The sequence below is a fragment of the Chanodichthys erythropterus genome, chromosome 15 (assembly GCF_024489055.1).
Source record: "Chanodichthys erythropterus isolate Z2021 chromosome 15, ASM2448905v1, whole genome shotgun sequence".
Lineage (NCBI taxonomy): Eukaryota > Metazoa > Chordata > Actinopteri > Cypriniformes > Xenocyprididae > Chanodichthys > Chanodichthys erythropterus.
The window spans coordinates 28,153,022-28,177,424 of record NC_090235.1 but is presented as its reverse complement, the minus strand read 5'-3'; the positions used below and the strand labels follow the sequence as shown (position 1 = coordinate 28,177,424).

General features: G+C 38.0%; 1 protein-coding gene across 1 annotated transcript; it reads left to right on the top strand.

Annotated features, from left to right (window-relative positions):
• Nucleotides 1-19,275: 19,275 nt before the first annotated feature.
• marcksl1b (MARCKS-like 1b) lies at nucleotides 19,276-21,984 on the top strand. The gene is made up of 2 exons (XM_067411598.1): nucleotides 19,276-19,549; nucleotides 20,686-21,984. Exons 1-2 carry the CDS (start codon nucleotides 19,463-19,465, stop codon nucleotides 21,220-21,222), a joined length of 624 nt encoding a protein of 207 aa, XP_067267699.1. The 5' UTR covers nucleotides 19,276-19,462; the 3' UTR covers nucleotides 21,223-21,984.
• The last annotated feature ends 2,419 nt before the right edge of the window (nucleotides 21,985-24,403 follow it).

Sequence of the window (24,403 nt, the reverse complement as noted above, 5' to 3'; positions counted from 1 at the left end):
TAATACCTACAGATTCTGATAGTGTTGATATTTTGATCACGATTATTGATTTAATGAATTTTTACTTAAAAAAGTATCTCTGTAATGCTCTGATAGGTCTGTAGATAAATTTAAATGTCTCTGATTGACCATGCATGTGTACAATGAACAGTGACTGTGATTGATTAAAATGCTGCAAACTGCTGCAAAACGACAAAATTGGATTGCAAATGGAAAATTTTGATACAAATGGACAAAGAACTAAATGAAATGCTTTTATTTATTAAATTGATCAAATTCCATGAATTATGTCCTCTAGATTGAACTAGATGATCCACATTCACTTTCATCAATATTGCGATAGATTCCATTCACAATGATTCTGAATCAAACACTCAGTTTCTTTCACTTAATTTCTTCAGATAAGTGTTTAACCCAGTGGAACGAGAAAACACAAATGAGATCTCTGTAATAACTCAATTGTTTCTTTTAGATGTCAGTGATCTCACTTGTCTCCTCTAGAATGAGCTTAGATTTGTCACATTACACATTAGTCTTCTCTTCGGGCAAAATTCTGAGGTTTCAGTATGAGCTCAAATATTTCTCATCAAGACCAAATATTTCAAGCTATGCTGCTCATGTTAATTGTACTGCTCTTTATGGGTGTCAACAATTGTTTTATTTTTTTACTCTGAAGGAATTTTAGGAGAAACATCTAAGATAAGGTTCATACAATGAAACAAGAGAGCTCCATTATGTCTCTCTCGTGAGCTATGAAATTTTCCTCTGGGTATCATTCTCTCCTCCCTCAAAATGCCTGGCATTCCAAGAGGATTCCAGAAATTCCCTAGGCTCCATCAAAGAGTTTCACTCTACGTTCTGAACACACAACTCAAGCGTTTACATGCCAACACTGCACGCCGTGTCATGTAAATCTCTCATATTCCCATAAACAGCTGATTCTGTGCAAGTAGGCGGATTTTATTGACATTACAGTTACAGTAGTGCTTAATACTGGAGTATCACAAACAAACTCTGGCAAGAAACCCTTTCTTGCAGAGAGATATTGATCAAGCAATCCAAAAAGATTCTCTCCAACGGATAGGCAAATACAAACACAGGACTTAAACTGTAACAGAGAAACAGCACAATGAGGCTCTGTCAATGGCTAGTTATGCAAATAGCTAATAGAGCTATTTAGTCATTCAAGCCCTTTTGTTGAACTGGTTTACGGTCCTTGCCATTTATTTATGACTAGGACTGAAAGAATTCATGAGCTTTTTATATCCTTATCAGCCTATCAAAAGCAAGCATGGCCTACTTTAAATTGTATAGAGTGCTAACAAGGCAAGATTAAATGTCCATCAGTCCTGTATTTCTTCAAGAGAGACGAATATAGTGGTGCACTGTGTCAACACATACTGTAGCTGCACTCTTTGATCTCAGGCTCATGTCCTGCTGTGTTGTTTCCTTTTTGCCTTTTTTATAGCTACAATTTAGGGATTACTGTACAACCAGTGTCTTCATTAAAGGCATATCTTGCAAAAATTTGTGGAATTTTGTATTACTGTCTTGCATATATTTGTAAAAAATATATTATCGTTCAAAAGTTTGGGGTTGGTAAGATTTTTTTATAATGTTTTTGAAAAAGGTCTCTTATGCTCACAAAGGCTGCATTCGTTTGATCAGAAATACAGTAAAAATAGTAATATTGTTAAATATTATTACCATTTAAAATAACTGTTGTAATGTATTTCTGTGATGGCAAAGCTGAATATTCATCAGCCATTAGCCTTCAGTCACATGATCCTTCAGAAATCATTCTAATATGCTGATTTGCTGCTCAAGAAACATTTCTTTTTATAATCAGTGTTGAAAACAGTTGTGCTGCTTGATATTTTTGTGAAAACCGTGATACATTTTTTCAGGGTTCTGTGATGAACAAAGTTTGAAGAACAGCATTTATTTTAAACTTTTTGTAACATTACGAATGTCTTGACTCTCATTTTTAACCAATTTATTGTTTCTTTGCTGAATAAAAGTATTTATTTCTTTTAATAAAAAATCTTACTGACCCTAAACTTTTGAACAGTAGTGCATCAATAATTTAGTGCGTATTGAAATTGTAGTGCATATTTTCCGTTTTTTCTTTCTTCTTTCTTCATGAGAATGCTTTGTTGTTTAACCCCTCTTTGATACATTAGCAAAAATATGCAATTTTTGATGATGCATGTAAATAACAGCAAGCATTTTGTCTTTATTCTCTCTGTATACTGTACATTTTTACATTTTGCTAATAAGCCTTTTGTGTCCCTAGGATATGTCAACCCAGAGTTCTGTGGAAATATCAGCTTAAAATTATATAATAAACATCTTGTAGTTCTATAACTTTATGGATTGACCCTAAATCGGTCAATCCTGTCTCTGTCAACCCTGTTACCTTTCCGAAGGAATAATTTATAGCAAAATTATCTATTAACTTGGGACATGTTTAATGTTTAAGTTCATACAGAACTTTACTTAAACACCAGTTTCATAGGATGACCCAACTATAACAATTTCTATGCACATTTTACTCTCTTTTTTTCTGCACTTTGATAAGGTTTTGCATCCTGTACTCTGAACACGCCTGCATTTGATAAGCCTGAACACAATCCACAGACATTATTAGTAGCACTAGTGAGATTCTTACAGGGCGTTTTGACATCAGGCAATCTTATCTGAGAAGCAAAGGATTGTGGGAGGGACAAAACAGGGATGAGCTCGCGGCAGCCTTCCTGTTCGGGACTGTCAGTGCATCTCGCTTACTTCAAAGACAGCAACTTCACAAAGCCCAGCTTGTTTAAGGCTGGCTCCCGAAGCCGGAGAGCTCAACTGCTTTTGCATCTCCCCCCACTCGCTGTCCCATAAAGAGAGTTTTAATGACTGTCTCACAAAGCATACTGTTGTACCAGCTCCACACAATCATTGTCATTGAAAAGGGCTTGAACGTTTAATTAAATCTATAAGCTTTGGTAAACAGTCATTTGGATTGAGCTGTTGTCTAATCAGGGGACTGTATTGACAATGAGTCTATGACCATGGCTTTTAGAGAGGTCAAACCCGAGTGCTGGCAGAGTGGGGGCAAGTGCAGATTGCCCAAAATGGCCTTTGCCACATAAGCATTCAATCCAATTCTCATATTCGCCTGGATCACAACTGATCTGCCGCAACCTGTGCTAACGAACTGGCGGTGTTCAGTCTCGCACCCCTGTGAAGAGCGGGGTTAACGAGGCCAGATTTTAGAGGCAGCCAGCATGCGGTCACTTTGAAGTAGCATTTGCATCCGCAAATACAGAAGGGCTACAACCATTATGAAAATAGTAAGCTGTTGTGACCGTACCCAACAGGGCTACTTCCTCAGATCCTCCATGTAGCCACTTCCTCTTCTGCACTGACTATTTTGGTGATGGCACTCTGCCATTCCAAGTGATAACAGCTGTTTTGTTATCGCAGCATATGCGATAAGCGAGAGGAAATCATCCCAAAGGCTTCAGTGTCATTTCAGGGTTAATACGCAGCCACGGTTTGAGATGTCCTCCAACATGGAGGGACGGGGCGGCTTTCCAGACAACTCCTGGCTCATCTCTTGAGTTTCTTTGCCATGAGGGTTTCTCTCCCTCAAATTTTGGTTGGTGACCTAGTTTGGCTGCCATTCACATCGAGCAGTGAGAGAACCTTTGACACAGTTTTCATCTGCACAAAAGAGCGAATAATGGCTCACCCCCACTGCTTTGATTGTTCTGCACTTCTTTGAGGAAAGCAAAAAGAGGCAATGGGAAAGATGGTGCCACTCATCCTAAAAATTGCACACTGCTCATGTGGAACTTTGCAGCACAATAAAACGGAGTGTGAAAACAAAATGAAAATGAACTGCGTGTGGTCAGGGTGAACGTAGGAGCGTAAGTAGGCGAGCAAGCAACCTTCAGAAACTCTCTTTAGAAGCAACCTGGGTTTTCACTGACTTGATTGTCGAACAATGATAAAACTTACTACCTAACCTGCCCACAAACAAGGAAGATACTTGACAACCTTAGCTGCTTTTCCAATGTTGGACCAAACTGTTCTCGTTGCTTAACCATTCCATTCTATGCCGATCTGGCCCAGCTGGTACGGATATGGTTTAATTTTCCACTGTGGGGCTGATAATGGAGCTCTTTGGAATGTAATACAAATGCGTCAGTCATTAACGCAATAATTTACAGATGATATGAGATGTAAATGACAACCACGTTATGAAGGATGATCAGATATTTCTTTTAAAACATTCGCTTCAAAAACATGTTGTAAATAGTCATCAGTGCGGTCTTCACCGAGCACTTACACAGATACACATGGGAGCGTTTGAAAGCAGGCATCAATCGTGGACCAGTCTGCTGATAGACACCTGCTTTCAAACGCTCCTGCTCCCGCTTTTAAAACGCTTTCAAATTCAAACACTTCCATGTGCTTTCAAACGCTCCTGTGCGTTGATCACTGTAGCCAATCACAGACTTATCTGATGAGTCAACACAATGGCCAATCAGGGGTGTTTACGAATCCGCTCACTGGGCGCTCAAAGTGTCACATTTTTCAAATTTCAGCACTGACTTAGTATCGAAGTCAGTACTTTTGACAACTCTACTGACCTCAGACATTTGAACGGTAGTGGATAGCAAACAAATCTTTTGTATTTTTGATATTTGTACATATGTTTCAGCAGATGACAAGGGAAAACAAAGTGGATGGAGTAGCTTTGTAATGCAACAAAAATAGGAGTAAAAATATCTGTTGACTGAAAACAACTGGGCACTTCCAGCTCTAATTTTGCGTTGCATCAGTCTAGCCTGTCTAAGATGCTATTGTTCTGCAAACTTTACCTGGTGAGGACACCAGGTTAGGTTTGTTATTGTTCTGCAAACATTACCTGTCCCCAGCCACTGATGAGATGGAGCTGGTGTTGAAGCAGTTTTTCCCGCCTCTTCAATAGAAATGCATTGAATTGGGCATTGGATCAGTCTTCAGCACCATGATGATGGACAAGGGGTATGATAGATTGGGAGAAAATCTCTTTGGAAACTTCAGTTGCCCACATGATTAACCTTTTCCAGCCCACAGGCAACTAAAGTTGCCAAAGGTCTGTTCTTTTTCCATCTGTAAATATATTTTGGGAGACTACAATTAAGTTATCATTAAAAACAACTAGGAAATTGTCAATCTTAGGAACCTGCTGGATAATGTATCATGTCGTGGTGTATCAAGGATGCATTAATTTGATCAAAAGTGAACCTGAATGAAAACAACAATATTAAAGGATTAGTTCACTTTAAAATGAAAATAACCCATGATTTACTAACCCTCAAGCCATCCTAGATGTGTATGACTTTCTTCTTTCAGACGAATACAATCAGAGTTATATTATTAATCACCCTGATGCTCCCAAAATTTATAATGGCATCCATCCATCATAAATGTACTCCACAAGGCTCTGGGGTGTTAATAAAGGCCTTCCGAAGAGAAGCGATGTGTTTGTGTAAGAAAAATATCCATATTTAACACATTATAAAGTAAAATAACTAGCTTCCACCAGACCGCCTACCGTATTCAACTTATGAACAAAGTGTAACACCTCTCGCAGTTCAAAATGCTTATGCTACGTCCTACGGCTTTCGTATTCATCTTTCAAAACAGTCAGTTTGCTTTTTTTGTAAGTTGAATATGGAAGGCGGTCTGGCTTTCGTCACATAAATGCAGTCTTGGTGAGCATATAAGAGATTTCCTTTATTAATGAATCTTATCAACCTTTTTACACTCAAAAAAAAAAAAAAAACTCTTTGAACGAACATAAAAAAATCATGGATTTCCACATGATTAAGTTGATTTATTTCAGCATTATGCAATTCTGTTATTCCAATTTAATGTACTTATGTTGGGTCAACTTAATTTATTAAGGTTGATTCAACTTATTTACCATGGTTGGGCACAGCTTAATTTAATAGTGTCAGGCCAACTAATTTGCAATGTTTTGGAAAATAAATAAAAAGCAATAAATAAATAAATAATAAATTGTTTTCATATACATTGCTTTTTAAAATTAATTCTTCTTGTTTAATTGGGTTTAATTTAATTGAGTCCTGGTTGAGTTTACTTGATTTAAACATGTTATTCCAATATGAAAACATCAAGTTAAGTCAAAGAGTAATCGTTTCAAGTCATTTTAACATGAATCAATCACATTTAAACCAGAAACCTGATACAATGGTGTTGAATCAAAATAAATTGTTTAAATAAACTGAACAGCATCAAAAAATCTTTTTTTTTGAGTGTACCAACTTTTGAGTGTACAATTGTACAAGAAACTAAAGGCATAATTTAAGAAATGGGATTGTGAAGGGAAACGAAAAAGCAAAATATACAATGGAATAAACAATAAGAATGACTAAATAACCAGCCAATACTGAATGATGATGAGAAGGCCGAGAACGGAGATAAAGGTATCTCTCATTACTGCCTTATTACTTGCTCTTGGCAGGAGAGACGATGCTCTTCACCCCAGAATCTTTCAAACACTGTCCTCTCACTCTCTCTTACACACACACACTGCTATATACAAGTGAGGGTTACTGCTCTGTTCATTTGCCATTAATTAGATTTAGCCTCTGTCAACCAAAATCGAGCTTATCTCTCTGCCCAGAAAGTCCACAGCGCGGTCGCCAAAGCACACTGTTCTTTATCAGAGCGCTCGGGCTCAAAAGCCACGGCTCCATCATTTAAATGCTTGGCTTTTTCTGCGTGTCGCCCCTCCATTTTGTTTCTTTGTGCTTCGGGTGGAAAAGGAGGCTGTGTTCCATGCGTTCATAGCTGAGCTGTGTTAAAGCAGTGTGTCAGCACTGTTTTCCTCTCATAAATAGCTCTGTCTTCTCTTTACAATATCTTCATCATTGTGCATCAAATAGGGTGTTATTATGAGCAGACAAAATAAGCGGCAGCTGGGTGTGAATGTGTGTGCATGGGTTTAGTACGGGGGAGAATCAGTGTGGTTCAGTAGGGCAGAGCAGGCCCACTGGCAGTGCAGCTGCAGCATTACTGGGTCAGTGTGCCATCATGTTATTCGGCATCACTGTTCTCTCTCTCTTGCTCTCTCACTCTCTCACCCTCCCTCCCTCCCTCCCTCGTGCTTTCATGTTGGACATGACCCTTAAAAATGCCAAACTGTGCCAGGCAGTCAAGTGCTGTGCGCTGTGGTCAGCGAGAATGGTTTCTTCTTTTCTGTTCGTGAAGGTGTCTATAGCCTCCAGCATTTAATGGTGAGGTTAGAGAGAACAGGCTGGTTTGATTCTTGCATGCTCTTAATATTTAAGTCACCTTTAAATCAAAATATAAAAAAAATTTTTTTTGCAGTGTTTATTATAAATTATTTATCTGTGCACATTTTTATTATTATTATTATTTATGTGCCCTCATAACCTTTAATCAAAATAACTTTGCCTCCCTCTTGCAACAACATCTCTTTTATGATGGCATGTTTACTGGCGTGAGGGTGGGACAACCGGTCACTGACATGAGATCACAGCAATTGAGTGTAACAGTTGGGTTCCAGAAGAAAAAACTTCATTATTCTAGGAAACTTAGAAACCTTTAAAGACAGATCAACTGTGAGCTACGAGGTTGTTAATCCATGATATTTGCTTCTGTTGAAGCCATCAGCCCCTATTTCTAAAATAATCATGTTAACAGAATTCCTTGTGAAAAACTACATTACCCATGATGCTGTACAGAAATTACACCAATCAGAGAGTCGAAAAAAGCAACACACTCCAAAATAGCTATTTAGCTCTTCCCACTAACATGAAGCACTCCGAATGTAATCGAGTCAATCTCCCTATCCTCACACAATACTGAAATGTTTGTGTATATATACATGCATATTTTGCAATAAACTTAAAATATGCTATTTTTATACATATAATCAACATTTGCAAATGAGTAATTTTATATTTCTCCATTGTTTTTAATTCAATTATTCTGCTCGCAATGCTTCACGGGATTGTAGTTTGGTCCCACTTTATATTAGGTGGCCTTAACTACTATGAACTTACATCAAAAATACGTATAATGTAATTATTGAGTTCATATTGTATTGCAAAACACTTTTGCTACTATTTAGGTGGGATAGGTATAGGGACAGGTTTGGTTTAAGGGTTAGTTTTAGAGTTAAATGTAATTACAGAAATTAATTGCAGATGTAATTACATGCAGGTATTATTCAAATGTAAAAACTTGTATGTACACAATAAGTGCATTATATCAAATGATTCATTTAAAAGTAAGTACACAGTTTTTAAGGTCACCTAATTTGAAGTGGGACCTGTAGTTCTTTCCCTCAGTCTTGTGCTTTTCTTTCAAATCAAAGTTTGTAGTGTTCTGATTCACTTCATAGCTGATTGGCTTGGTTCGTGGCTTATAACTCTTTAACGAAGACTATTTTAAAATCCTTATGGGGAAAATTAATGAAAAGAATACTTCCAGATCCAGTGCCACTGAAAAGGGGGGCGGGTATTGCTGCACTCCATAGCAAACCACAACGACTCAAAGATCCAATTAATGGATGGACAAAATCTAGTCCCTTCCTTCTTTTTTTTTTTCTTTTCTCATTCAAGAAGCTGTTTCACTTGGATAGCCTATACATCACAATAGGGAAGAAAAGACTATCACAATGTCCATTTTGTGTCAACTTTAAAGATAAATACTTATTAATGTCCTTTAATCAGTAGTTTTGTGAGATCCAGTGATATCAAAATGAGTATGTACCCACTATATCTGCTAATGTAAGTGTTAGTGCTCCACACACACCCACACATAAGATCACACACTCACAAATTGGGTTACACAATTCTGTGTCCACAGCCCTGTTAAACGATGAAGCACTAGTGCAAATCCTTTTTGACACGTGAGCGTGCCACTGACCTTATTACTGCGACAACAGCTGTAAACAGGCTTGTTTGTGTTAGTTGCACAAATGCACATACCCAAAACACACTGGGTAATCTAAACTGAAACAACAGGTTGACGTTTAAAATTAATCAGTTTTGCAACCAAGATACTCTTACAAACAAAAAATAGTGTGTAATTTTATACATGAACAACATGATCAAGTGGTGCTAGACAATGTAAAAGTATCCAGCATGATTGTGGGTGGTTGCTTATGATGCAGTTGCTAAGGTGATCTGGGTGTTGCTATGTGGTTGCTAGGATGTTCTGGATTGTTGCTATGGTGGTCTGTGTGGTTGCTAAGGCATTAAATATGTTCTGGGTAGCTGCTAAGGCTTTAACTAGGATGTTTTGGGTCGTTGCTAGGGCATTACTAAGGTGTTTCTAGGATGTTCTTGGTAGTGGCTAAGGCATTAAGTCAGGTTCTCTGGGTTATTGCAAGAGCAGGCAATATCAGGGTGATTCTAGGTTGTTGTGGGTGGTTGCTAAGGCATTAGGTTGTTCTGGGTGGTTGCTAAGGCATTACTAGGGTGTTTTGAGTGGGTGCTAGAGAATTCCTTGGATGTTCTGGGTGGTTGCTAAGGCATTACTAGGGTGTTTTGAGTGGTTGCTAGAGAATTCCTTGGGTGTTCTGGGTGGTTGCTAAGGCATTACTAGGGTGTTCTGTGTGGTCGCTGAGGCATTACTAGGGTGCTTTGGGTGTTTGCTAAACAGTTCCTTGGGTGTTCTGGGTGGTTGTTAAGGCATTACTAGGGTGTTCTGTGTGGTTGCTAAGGCATTACTAAGTTGTTTTGGGTGCTTGCTAGAGAATTCCTTGGGTGTTCTGGGTGGTTGCTAAGGCATTACTAGGGTGTTTTGAGTGGGTGCTAGAGAGTTCCTTGGATGTTCTGGGTGGTTGCTAAGGCATTACTAGGGTGTTTTGAGTGGTTGCTAGAGAATTCCTTGGGTGTTCTGTGTAGTTGCTGAGGCATTACTAGGGTGTTTTGGGTGTTTGCTAGAGAATTCTTTGGGTTTTCTGGGTGGTTGCTAAGGCATTACTAGGGTGTTTTGAGTTGTTGCTAGAGAATTCCTTGGATGTTCTGGGTGGTTGCTAATGCATTATTAGGGTGTTTCGGGTGGGTGCTAGAGAGTTCCTTGGATGTTCTGGGTGGTTGCTAAGGCATTACTAGGGTGTTTTGAGTGGGTGTTAGAGAGTTCCTTGGATGTTCTGGTGGTTGCTAAGGCATTACTAGGGTGTTCTGTGTGGTTGCTGAGGCATTAGTATGGTGTTTTGGGTGTTTGCTAGAGAATTCCTTGGGTGTTCTGGGTGGTTGCTAGAGAATTAGTTGGGTTTTCTGGGTGGTTGCTAAGGCATTACTAGGGTGTTTTGAGTTGTTGCTAGAGAATTCCTTGGATGTTCTGGATGGTTGCTAATTCATTATTAGGGTGTTTCGGGTCGTTGCCAGAGAATTCCTTGGGTGTTCTGGGTGGTTGCTAAGGCATTACTAGCACGTTCTGTGTGGTTGCTAAGGCATAACTAGGGTGTTTTTTGTGTTTGCTAGAAAATTCCTTGGGTGTTCTGGGTGGTTGCTAGAGAATTCCTTGGATGTTCTGGGTGGTTGCTAGTCTAGGTGCAAGATATGCACTGAGGATTAATAATTACTGTAAGGGGGAATGTTCAAAATCATTAACCTTAACGTAAAACTTTATTTTGATGGTCCCTTTTAGACAATCTGTTGACTAGTAACATTGTACCTAGGCCTACATATCAACTAACTCTCATTAGAGTATTAGTAGACAGTTGTCTTAATATCTGCTAACACTTTATTTTGATGCCCACCCAACAGACATTCTACTGACTATAAGTAACTTTGCAAATACATGTCAACTTATTCTACTAACTTGAACCGAACCCCTTAATCTGCTAACCCTAAACAGTCTAATAATACTTAACTAATACTCTAATGAGAGTTAGTTGACACATAGGAACATTACTTATAGTCAACATAATGTCTAAAGGGTCTAACGGAAAAGTGTAACCAACAATAAATATTAATAAACAATAAAAATGATCAATCATAACAATCTGAATGAATTTAACTGGACATTTTTCTAATATTTGTAAAGTAAAAAAAAAAAAATTGTTATGCAAACTTTCGTTCCTCAGATGTGTCTACTGATTGTTGATGTGTTTCCTATGATGGCTCATTCACTTCCTCATGTGCTTGTGTGTGTGGGTGAATGTGTGTGTGGTGGGGGGGGGAAGCTCTTCCCTACGCAGAGATATAAAAATAACCTTTTGATACATGTGAGTAGATTTAGCCCACGTCCTCACGTTTCTCTATTCCTCTCCCACATCTAGTGTAAAAGGAGTAGTGGAAAGGAGAAACAGAACAAAAATGGGGGAGAGGAGCAAAGCCATTAAAATATGATGTTTTATTAACAAAGTTTGGGAGGAGCATGTTCAAATGATCTATCCAATCAGTACGAGAGGAGGCCTATATATATATATATATATATATATATATATATATATAGCCGACTCACCTATGTTCCTCCACAGTTTTTTTCTGCATCCCTCTGCCATCCCTACTCCTCACTCTCAGCTGGTTTCTAATCAATGATACGGTGGGAGTACTCTGGGTTCGGGCCAAATTATGAGCTCTCGGACAGCACGCCAAATACGCATACTCTTTTACTCTATGATTATTTGTAAGTGTGAACTTGCGAAAAGAAGAAAGGTGATGGGCCAAAGATGGACAAAGATTCTGTTTTCGTTTTTGTTTTGTTTTTATAAAGAAAAGGGCATTTGGAAGGTGGCTGGCCCATGCTCCTAAATCCATTCAGCTCACTGTCCATCAAAATGGCAATGGCTGTAACACACTGGCTGGCCTGCATGTTATCTCCCGACTCACCTGTGTCTGTATTGTGCTCCTTGTATCAATCTCTGGCCTCGGGCTATTCATGGCAGCATCTATACACAGGGAGAATCAAAGTGCTCAGAATTGCACTGTGAATACAGTGGTTTCATGTGATGGGTGAAACCAGAGGTGTGTGAGGTTTCTGAAAGAGAGAGAGAGAAGTCCCTTTTGCACCTGACATTAACATGCAGCACATCCTGATTTGCCAAGTTAGACATGTTCCTGGTTCAACATATTTTGTTGATTCTGGAACAACATTCCTGTCTGAAAATTTAATCCTAACCATATCCCTACCCCTGAACCTAATCCTACCCATAAGTTACCCCTAAAATCAGAGGGAAATGATAGGTTAATAACACTGATGTACAAGCACCTAACCCTGGTTGTAAGCCTAAACTTGACATAAACTGTAAACTTGTCCCTTAAATCTGATTGGTTGATTGGAATGTTGTTCTAGGATCAAAAAGAGATGTTGATCCATGAACATGTTGCACTTGGTGAAATCAGGTTCTGCGTAATGCGCATTTTGTATCTGGATTTTGTATCATTAATGAATAATACGCATTTTAAAACATTGACATAGAATTCTAAATAATATTTAAAAACTAATGTTTTTATTAATATTTAAAATGAATAATGTATTGAATATTAAACCCATTGACAGATCATTCAAGATAATAATTTAATGAATTTTAAAAACATTTAAGGATATTTCAAAACAATCATTTACCAAATGTTTAAAACATTGACAGATAATTCAAAATAATAATTTACCATTAAAAAAAAAAAGAAAAAAAAAAGATGGATAATTCACAATTTTTTATAAAAATAAACATATAAATATCTGGTACTTTGTGTTTCCCTATACATTTAGAGAGTACTGTATTAATGGACAAAAGTCACCAGCAAAAATAGAGGGAAAAATAGAGAGAAATTGGAAATTCCAGTGGAATAATTAATTTGATTTCTTTATTAAACCACATGATCAGACTGAAATATCAATGTTTATGTTGTCATTTTCACATTAATAGATAAGAACAAAAAGAAAAAAAAACCCTGCAAGAACCAACTTGTTAGGTCTGAAAATCCCTGAAAACACAGTCTGGCAGATAATGATTATTAGTAATACAACCTCATCTTATTGGTCTAATGACATGTGCATAACAAAATGTATTCGCTTTAGCTTATATTTGTATAATATGGTCAGAATCCATCTCTGACCACCTCTGAATGTATACTTTCAGTGATTTGATCACAATGTGTTGTGTTCTGGCTTAGTTAAATCTGATTATGATCCAATCACCAAAAACCAGGTGTGAAGGGGGCCAGAGAGCAGCAGAATGCGAAAGACATACATCTGTTCACAATACACAGACAGCTTGAGCAGTGTCGTAATTCAATTCACAGTATCTCTCCTCCATGCAGTAAACAAACCATTTTTCTTATTTGGAGATTGCAGTAAGACAGATGCACCAGTGTCTCCATGCAAAAGGACATGAGGACCATTCTGTGACTTGTTAGTGGTCAGGAGAATGTGTGATAGGTGGTAGATAATAACATTTAAATAACAAATCCACCTTTTTTTACGATCTAAACAGCTGAGGAGAAGTTGGCTCTCGTGGAATGAGTGCGCAAATATGAAGTAAACACTATTAGATGGTAAACAGTCGCCTCTAATGTAATATAGGACCTTCCGCTCAATGAATAGCTTAGTACTTACTGAGGCAGAAATGCCCGTGTAAATTTGATCTTACTCTGTTTAATGGCTAATTGGCATATTTGCTGGAATTTGCCCTCTGGAATTTCCCAGATACTGCTGATGCAGTCCGTTGTGGAGAGGTTACACAAAAAGGGAAAGTAAAAGCAGAAATTGGCATGCGGGGTTATGTGACAAAGCGAAAGTGAAAGCCACGATCTGAGAGTAAATGTTGAAATCATGATTCAAGGGATTCCCAGTGAATGTCATGGCAAAGAAAATCCCCTAGGTTTTTACCACGTGATATTTCGTCTGCAAATACAGGTGGAGCACGTATCTGCTATAGCATCATGAAGACGTGTGGGGACAGCAGGTGTTTTCCAGGGTTAGTGTAAATGAGGAACTAACATGGCCAAATGCTGGTACAGTGACTAAAATACAAATATGTTCCTATGAAGGGAAGTGAAGGGAATGTTTGATGGATTAAAGTCCCATGTTTTGGGACTTTACTGTTGGTGTTGGTGAAAAACCTGGCTTAAAGGGATAGTTCACCAAAAAATATACAGTAGGCTACTGTACAAAAGTCTTAGGCCACCACCAGCTTTGTTGTTTCAGCAATGTTTTAGTGACCATTTATTTGCATTTTTCAGTCTCTTTATTACAATACAAACAGAAAATACATAAATGTTTCTTAAGCAAAAATCTGTATTTAGTGTGACCTCCTGGACTTCTTCCATTTTCTCAAAAAAGAAACTCTGAGAAACTCTCAAGAAATAGTCCTTTTCCGTTCCATTTAGGTTTAAGAGAGCCAGTTTCCTGCTATTGCTCAAGTGTAAGACGAGGTCAATAAATACTTACCAGTTTAACCTATAAAAGCTCTTTATTTTATGTTTATATTCTAATAAAGAGACTTATAAATAATTATATATGGTCATTATATAATTTTGTTCATACAATGTAGACCAATGGGGTCCAAAAGGAATGAATGAATGAATGAATGAATGAATGAATGAATGAATGAATGAATGAATGAATGAACAAACAAACGAACGAACGAACGAACGAACGAACGAATACTTACATACATACATACAAACTTTTGGAACGGCATAAGGGTAAGTAAATAATTGCAATTTTTTTTTTTTTCCTTGCACTTCTGCATAATCAAACTAATTGGCTATGAAATTATGTTATTATTACCACTCTTTACCTGATAAATGATTTAACTGCATCAAGACCTGAGAAGCTGCACGTATGGGAGGCATGCAGTTCGGTTCTCTAAACTTTGTTTCCAGACCAGATAGTTTATTATTGTGACAAGCCAGTCAGGCCTTATGCGAAACATCTAAGAAAACGTCCCAGAGCTGAGTGACCTTTGGGCCTTTTGACCCTTCCGCATACTAAGGCTCAAAGCTAAAGTCAAGATTATTTTCTTGCCTTCATCTTTGCCTGAGTTGAACATCTGTCTCTTAAAAAGCTATGCCATATGCTGCCATTGTCTCCGGAGATTCTTATCTCCTCTTACAGATCGATGACGACAGACAGATTAAAGCAGAAGTCATGTTTTGGATAATAGCAGTGTGCGTTTAATGAGCTAAAAGTCACCTCTGGTGTGGAAACACACGAAAATCTAAAAAATTCTAGTATAGTACAGCAACAGTTCTGTTGTAATACAGAAATTTTCACAGCTGGCAAAACTATTTAGTCAAAGCTTTCGGTTATTAGGAAGTGGAAAAAGGAATGTTTGTGTAAAGTTGTCGATGTGTGAAACTGTATTGAGTGAGTAATTTGTGATACATCGATTTATTAAGCAATACAATGTTACATCTCTCTTTTTCTGTCTCTCTCTCTCCCTACCCTCCCCTCATCCCAGCTTGTGATGCTCATCAGTTGCCTTCTGAATGGAGAACAATAGGGCCTTTTGAGGATATAAATCTCACTCTGTGTTCAGGCATGAAATCTGGGCAACCAAACAAAAAGGGCCATTGAGTGTTGTGAAGAAAAAAACAAGAAAGAGATAAGATGCCCCACGTTGAGTATAGCAGAAACCAGTGAACTGCCCCTAGGCCATATCTTAAAGAGAGAGAGAGAGAGAGAGATATGCTATTAAGAATCAGAAATAGACAGAGTTTGGAGTGGGTCACGTACCTCCCCTCGATGTCCTCCCCCGTGCTCTCACTTCCATCAGGGGCGAAGTTTGCTCAGAGGACGCCGGAGCAACAACATGTCCTGACTTCTCTTCCAGACAGCTGAGTTTAAAGTTTAAAAGTGCACTCCGTCTCAAAGCTTGCGCCTCTCACACCCTGAGGAGACCCTGAGTGCTGTGTCTTCTGCTGAGTCATGGAGTCTTGCCGGTGGTCCTACACAAAATAACATAACCTATATTATTATCATGGCTCAAACCGATCACACGCTAGAGCTCACATGCTCCTGAGAGCCTGCTGTTGTTTAGCCGATGTCGATGCGCGGCACACACAGACAGATTCTAGCTACAAGCTCTCCAATATCTAAATGAAGATTTTACAAATCCCAGATGCAGACACAAACTTTAAGCTCAGCTGTGTGGACAGCAGGGCATAATATTCATTATTTATTTGTGATAATTTTGCTGCTAATGTATCAAAATTGTTTTTATTTAGCTATTAAGTTTCCTAAAGGCATTGTTATTTGACTAGTTTCAAGGTCCTTCCTTCCTTGTGACTCCCAAGAGTGAGAGGGCGTTCTGTAGCACCTCTGAATGAAACTTTAGAAGCAAAAACTGTTAAAGTTTGATTCATTTCTATGAATTGATTCAAAACTCTGATAGAACAACAAACTGTCATCACTTAAGTATTTCACATCACCCTGTCCCATTGTTCATATTTTTAAAAATACAATAAGTTTCTATTTTAAGAATGCATTAAGTTGCTTAAAGGTGACAGTTAATGCATTTATAATGCTACAAAGGTTTTCTCTTTCAAACAAATGCTATTCTTTTGAACTTTCTCTTCATCAAAGATACCACGGTTCCCATAAAAATATTAATATTAAATATTAATTCTGCATATAAATTAAAATAATTAAATCTAATTTTCCTTGTGGGTTTCCTTTACTGAAACCCAATATGGAAAACATGCCTTAATTGTACAGTAGTCAACATCTGAAGTGGATCAAAAAAGTTAATCAAAATTGTCTTAAGAACTAAGTTGTCCTAAGAGGAAGGTTTTAGGACAACTTTGATGAAAGGTTTTGATCCACTTCAAATGTTGACTACTATATTTTGGTACTTACATGAGATATTGCCCAGCACATCAGCTCAGAAGCCTCTTAAAGGCACCGAGGGGGATCTGGGTAACTCAGAGGAATGTGAACTCTGCTCACTTGACCTTAAGGTCACAGTGGTAGCCACTGAGCCTACCAGAAAACTCTGCTTTGGTTGGGAACAATTCTATGAGACTTGAATGTGTCATTTATTCTTTCCTTGGCAGATTTCCCTGCACTGGAGTCTGTAAAGTCAGCATCTAGTTTCAGTTGAGTCCATAATGCTGTAGGGTGACCAACCCCCACATTCACACCATCACTGTCCTCCTCTCTCGCTCCCTGCTGTGGCCAAAACAGTCACAGAGCTGAACAGAATCAGTTCTCACCTGCCCTGCCCGGTCTGATGTCCCTATCATTGGCATATCAACACACCCATTGACATTCATGTGCGAGATGTTGCTCCTGCAGGAGCTATTTGTTGTCTGGCCATGCAACTCCACAGGGATTAAAACACCAGGCCAAAGAAGACTCTCTGCTGGATGGAAGGTGTGAACTGCAGGCCTCACTGTGGAGGACGCTGGCCATTTACTCTTCCCTCCAACTTTCGAATGATCTGCCAACAATAAAGGCCTTTCAGCCATTAGGAAAGGGAAAAGCGAGAGTCTGACGCACGGATGATGAGGTGATGTGTCCTGACCCGTCATCAAGAAAATGAACCACATCACAAAAGCTCCGGGCACAAGAAGACTCCCCCCTCCTCCTCCTCCTCTTCACTCCATCACACCCAACCCCCAACTCTCTCCATGGAGAAAAAGAAGAGACTGTTTCAATATATGAGCTTATTCATTACATTCTCTCATCTGACACACACAAAAAAACGTATTCTGCTCAGTTCCCCCTCCCCGAGGTTCTGGACATTCTGAGAAAGTGGCGAGATGCAGATGCGGTGAAACATTCTTCATGAGCGTTTGCATGCCTTGCATTCCTCCACAAACAGTTTAGACTTTATGTCATTTGACAAGGCCGAAGAGAAACAACAAGAGGGCTACGTGAAGCAGAGAAAGACGGAAAAGGAGAATGAAAAAGATTTATATGTTGTATAATATATCTCAGGAAATCATTGGTGGCACTTTGAGATGACCTGATTATCAATATAAAACAGTGCAAGAACCAATAAAACTGTGTTTCTCAACTGACGGATTGTAGCCCAAAATGGGTCACAGGTCTGTTCTCATGCTAAATGCATATAATAAAATCCAACTAACCATAAAATAGTATATAGATAGGATCATAAAATAAACCTTTTAAAAGGGACGAGACATTTCTTGCCATATCTTTTCATAATGCCAAAGGTCATGAGTCCAATCAAACTTTATGGTAGTTTGGTGCATTTCATCTGTCACTTATTAATGTGGCTAATACTAAAACATGGTTTGGCCTATTTTTGTGTCATGTTACCACACTTTTGCTTATGCAAACTTATGCCTACACTGCAAAAATATATTTTTATGATGCGTTATCACAACATTTTTTTCACATCATTTTGTCAAATCAACTTAGATAATTAATGTGGTTCACATAACATAATATGTTATATTTCTGTTGATTAAACCAATCGCCTTTGTTGTATTAACTCAATTTTTTCAATAAACTCAAAATTTTAAGGCAACCAGGTAACACTTTTTTTAAGTTAAACCAACAATTCTTTTTTACAGTGATTAGTACATTTATTTATTCTCTGTCTATGCAAATAAATAAATACTTTTCAACGTTTCAAGCAAAAATCATTTTTGTCATGCACCGATTTCTGATTCAACACTATAATGAGCTCATTTTTTAGTACCACAGGTATAAATATTGTGTTCATATTGCCATTATACACAATCTATAGGCTAATTAATAGAAAAATATATCCTCAAATCATATAAGCCAGAATGCAAAATATATAATATAGTAATCTAACTGTTAATTCAATTCTAGAGTACACATGCATTCACTAATTACCATGAGCAGTTTAATGAAGCATACAGGTTGTTTATCAGAGTAGTGGGTAAAAGTATGCACTTATATTAATCATTAAATGGTACTGTTGTTTTGAGGACAGTGAGTCGAGTATATTGGAGCTACAGAGCACATTCACCACTGACATGTCATAAATGCTTTAGTTCTAGTGTGTAGCTCAATGGGTTCAATTAAACTGAACCCCCATTGCTCTCAGTAAGCAGAGAATTCAACAAGTCACCCTGTTGGTTCCCTCTTCTTTCTAGTCTAGTTTGATGCCATTTTCTATTTCCATGGACCTAAAGTGGATTCAAAGAGGTGGGACATGGAGGGTTCAATAAATGGGCGGGGCCGTGCTTCAGATTGGTTCGAGTTCCCGAGGCACGCCCATGGGCGGGGCTTTTGGTTATCTTGAAGCGCTGTGGAACTAGAACTGGTAGTAGTAGGTCGTCTTCGACGCTCACGGGTGGAAGAGAAGAGTGGATCATCTCAAGTTTTCCTTATAAAGGAAAAAAAAAATCACCAAATTTCCTCGCGCCTTTGGATGCACGTTACGCCCGTTGGTCTGGATTAATTTTTCTTCCACCTACCTGAATTTGAGTTCTTTTTAATTTGCTTTAAAACCACATTAAGAATAATGGGATCCCAGGCATCAAAGGGAGGAGTGGCTGTGGAGGGGAAAGCCGCCGCTGCTGACCCGGCTGCCGTCAAGACTAACGGACAGGTAATTCATCTCCCCATCTGCGACACACCCACATCTGACCAACAAGTGCTTTTGAGAGAGTTGCAAAACCACCGTCAGCGATTTAAGCATCACTCTTGAGTGTGACAAAAAGACGGTGATTTTAATGGGAAAACAACGAAATAGAAGAAGTATATCATTAATTCGTTGTCTTATTTATCATTTTGTCTCGTGTGCACGCGGGAAAACCGAACGGTTTCTTTCGAGAGAATCACATTAGGCTATTTAAACACGGTTTACTGTCTTGCGCTGAAAGCGTATTTTTATTTTCTACATGTTGACGATTTATTTCTGCCGTTAAAGTCCGTTTCTAGCGCTTGGAGACGGTCGGTGTTGTTGCCATGCGATCTCCATTAACGCCAGTGTAGGAGGATGCTGCACGTATTCACTATGCATGGGTTAACAGCAGGGGGTTGCGATCAATCTGGAAAATGTGGTTGTAATTGGTATTCGAGAATATGGTTTTGTTTTGTTTTCAATTCTTTTTATTTTAGTGTTTTATCTATTCTAATGGATACATTTTCATGTTTTTGTATTCGTTTATCATTTATGGGTTTTTTCCCCCTCTTTTCAGTATAAAAACATTTAATTTCGTGAGGTTATGTCGGATTCTGCTTTATTTTTCTTTCTGTGAAGCGCGTGGATTTGCAGACACACGGGCTTTAAAGTCTAGACATAGAGACGAGTCCACGGTTGGTCAAGCTTTTGAGGTTTTTTGTGACTGAACCGCTTTCTTATCAATGAGTGTGCTTATATTTTACGTTACTTTTTTAAATCGACGTTTGTGGTTATTCAATCGTCGATTGATAAATAGTGAATGAAGCTCAATGATATTCTCCATCGTGCTTCGCTCGATCTCAGTCTTTTGTTCCAAAGCTGCCGTCTCGGTTCGCATTGTGTGTGTTCTGTATGGCTCTATCGCCCTCGCTCGGTGGTGTGCGGTACTGCAAGGCGTCACCTCGAAGACATGCATTATTTACGTGACGGGTCACTGATGTGTCCGTCGACGTTTGAAGGAATGCCCTGCTACATATGTGCATATAGTAGAGCCACACTGAATATTCAATCATATTGGTTTGTGTTGTATTAATTATTAAATGTCAATTTTATTTTCTCAGGAGAACGGGCACGTTAAGACCAATGGCGATGTCTCTGCCAAGGCAGAGGGAGACGCCGCCACCACCAACGGTTCTGCGGAGGCAGCTAAGGAATCTGAGGCTGGAGCCGGCGATGCAATCGAGCCCGCGCCCGCTGCCGAGGGAGAGGCCGCCAAACCAGAGGGCGAGGCCACCAAGGAGACCCCCAAGAAGAAGAAGAAGAAGTTCTCCCTGAAGAACTCCTTCAAATTCAAGGGCATCTCGCTGAAGAAGAACAAGAAGAGCAATGAGGTGAAGGAAGAGGCCGCCGCCACTGCTGCTCCAGCCGCTGAAGAGAAGCCAGAGGAGAACGGGGCGGCCGCCGAGGAGAAGAAGGAGGAGGAAGCCAAGGCCGAGGAGACACCCGCCCCCGCCGAGACCCCCAAGGCCGAGGAACCCGCAGCCAAGGCTGAGGAGCCTGCTGCCCCCAAGGAAGAGGCTGCTGCACCTGCTGCAGAGCCCACAAAACCAACAGAGGAGACCAGCTCAACACCTGCACCATCCGAACAGAAGGAGTGATTGTACTTCACAAAGGACTTTGTGAACTGTTTTTCCAAGAAAAAATATATATTTATATATATGTGTATATGTATACATATGTATATATACATGGATATATGTATATGTATATATACACATGTATGTGAAAAAAAGACTCCTCGTGCCACTTTCTTCAAGATTAAAAACAAATGACAGACTAGATTCACTAGTTCACTTCCCTGATTATGGCTCAAAGATCTGGAATTCCGAGCGAAAGCCGAAACCTTTTGGAAGCAGGATGTCAGTGCAAGAGTGAGTTGAGGATGGGATCAAGGAGGAGCATCTTTCAAGCCCACCACCGAATAGATGCGACTATACTGATGAATTGTGCAAGATAAACATCACCACATATAATGACTGTTAAAAAAAGGAAATCGAAAAAGACTTGCCAACTTTCTACATTCCTATATTTTAACCCAAATTTAAGTATTTTGTGGTGTATAGAGAACCATTTTAAATATCCAGAAGGCTTTGTCTCGTTTGTTTGAAATCGCATTTTAATTTTCATCTTGGCTTTAAAAAAACAAAAAAAACTAAATAAAAACACATTTGAGCTTGCTATGTTCACATTTGAAGTTTTAAAAGAAGCAGAGTTGTTATGTGTTAAATGTGAGCCTTGATCTGCTTTTTGGTCTCTGTAAATACATTTGACCAGTTTTGTTCTTTATTTTGCTAATGTTTAAAGATGTTACTGGTTTTATTGTAAAGTTGATAATGGTAAATAAATGTTGGTTACCTACAGATGTTCACTTTGTGTTTGTCCTTCTTCACAGTGGCTATTTTCCAAGGTAAAGCCCCAAATAACATATTCACGTTTTACAAAAGTCACTCATGAGCCACTTTATCTACATTCAGACGTGTAAAATTAATCCACTTGGGAAAATAGAAAACTTTCATACTGAATCATACTGACCATCGCATATTTATGACTAGCCACACACCATAATCAGTAATGTGGCCTTGTTTAAATACAGTATATGTAAAATCAATAAAAATGCCTTGATGAACGACTGAGGTAACTCTGTGAAAGCCTAATTCCCTTCAAAAATGAGCAAATCTCACAGTTTAGTCAAATTATTGAATTAAATAATCAATAGTCTTTTGTATTGCATTACACGATTATGCTTCACATTTCAATCACGGTTCATTGACATAAGAACTACAGTTTTCGATAATTATTGGTGCCCAAATTAGCTGAGTGAATTAGCCACTGGCTTGTGGAAGATTTCTGTGAGGATGTGATGATAGACAGATTCATTTACAAATTTAAGCATGTAAATTCATGAGATAATTGCTTACTGTACTATTTTTCTCCTTTCCCGTCCTTGGATGAGTAACCGTCACATTGTAAATAAAATATACATATACGCATTATTTATTTATTTTATATTTTCCCCGTCTGTCTCTTTATGGTAATGGCAACAGATTTATCGCTGGGGATTGGGGAATCAAATATAAACTTATGGCGCCACCGTGTGTTGGATTGAAGTATTGCACTCCCATTTGCAACTAGTTTCATAGTAACCTATGGACTAAGAAGTGCAAATGTTTAGAAATAATTATTGCACTTAGTGTTGGGTTTCTGAAACAGGCTGTTTTATTGCATCTCCATTCTGATTGAACAAACACTCCTGTTATATGTGTGTTAAAGCACAATCTCTTTGAATTGTGTCAAGCGGTCAAATTTAAGCATTGGATTAAAACATTAAACCATTGCTCTTCTTCCTTTTTGGCACTTTTTATTTCTATATCTTCCTTTTCTGTGTTAATAAGTTAATTTTCTGTGTTAATAAGTTCATATGTTTATAGGCCTAAACATCATCTGGCAGAATAGAGAATATGCAGGAATATACCGCAGGAATTATGGGGAAAGAAGGCATTATATCTGATAGCAGCTTGGTGGAATGTGAGGATGGTAGTTATACTCAGATATAGTGGTAGACGGTGCTGGGTAGGAACTGATTATATGTAATGGATTTTTGGAAAAATATTAGCCTGCTCTACATTTTAAAATGCTATTCAGATTATAGTTACTTTTTTATTGATTACGTGATTGCATATTATTCACACAAATTTATTCATTTCAATTATTTGAATTATCAGTGAGTCATTTAACTGTGTATTCCTGCTATTGGAATATAGTAGGAATAGGTTTTTGTCTTTCAAACACATTAAAGTGCACAAAATGACACAAAACGTCATTTAGGCCTGTGTAATCTACACATGCATGCCATACAGACTCCATTAGCATAGCAAAGTTAGTTTTGGTTTTGTGAATTTCTTAAAGAATACACAAATTCATTTTTGTGATATCTTTTTAAACTGTTTACCACACATCCATGTGCATCTGTAAGTCAAAATTGCCCATTCATAATTCTAGAAAGTCTCCCATAAATGCAAACATTGTGTCTGTGGTCATCTGCATCAATGGAGAAAATGCCCTTCATATATTTTTTTATACATTTACAATCCATGCTTCTGAATTTGGGGACAAAAGCACCATTCAATCATTTGCATATATGAAACTAATAAGTTAAACACTGTGAATAACTGTGAAACATTATGTCTTAATTATAGTGATCTTCACTAATTATTGATTCTGGAAGTCTCTGGAAAAAAAAAAAAAAAAAATCAAACCTTGAAGACTTTGGATGTGTTTTATCACTGTTATTAATATTTGTTAATGTGATGCAAAATTATTTTGTGAGCCAAACCTATTTGACCTCAAATATTTATTTCTGAAGTCTCAAAAAGTGCATTTGAGATAAGTTAAAATTTCAATAATTTATCAATACATTTGCATGTTCACAGCTCGCTGATATTTATTAAAAGACACTAAATATTTTAGTGTTCAGATGTTTTATTTTTTGATTAATTTGATTAACCCAATTAATTTTTATTTATATGATTTAATAAAAAAAATATTAGCCTATTTTTTTTTTCATCAACTCAGGAACCTCCTTCTTTCACAAACCCCTGACATGTAATGTTTAATGCACTTAATGTTGTTGAAAACAAAGAATAATGGAATCTTTTTTCTTTCACTTCATTATTTTATATCAATATGGTACAAAATAATTGTATCCTGTTATTTTTTATCTAAAAGCAATCAAAAAGTTGTCAGAATAGGCCTACATTACCTAAATATTACCAACTACAA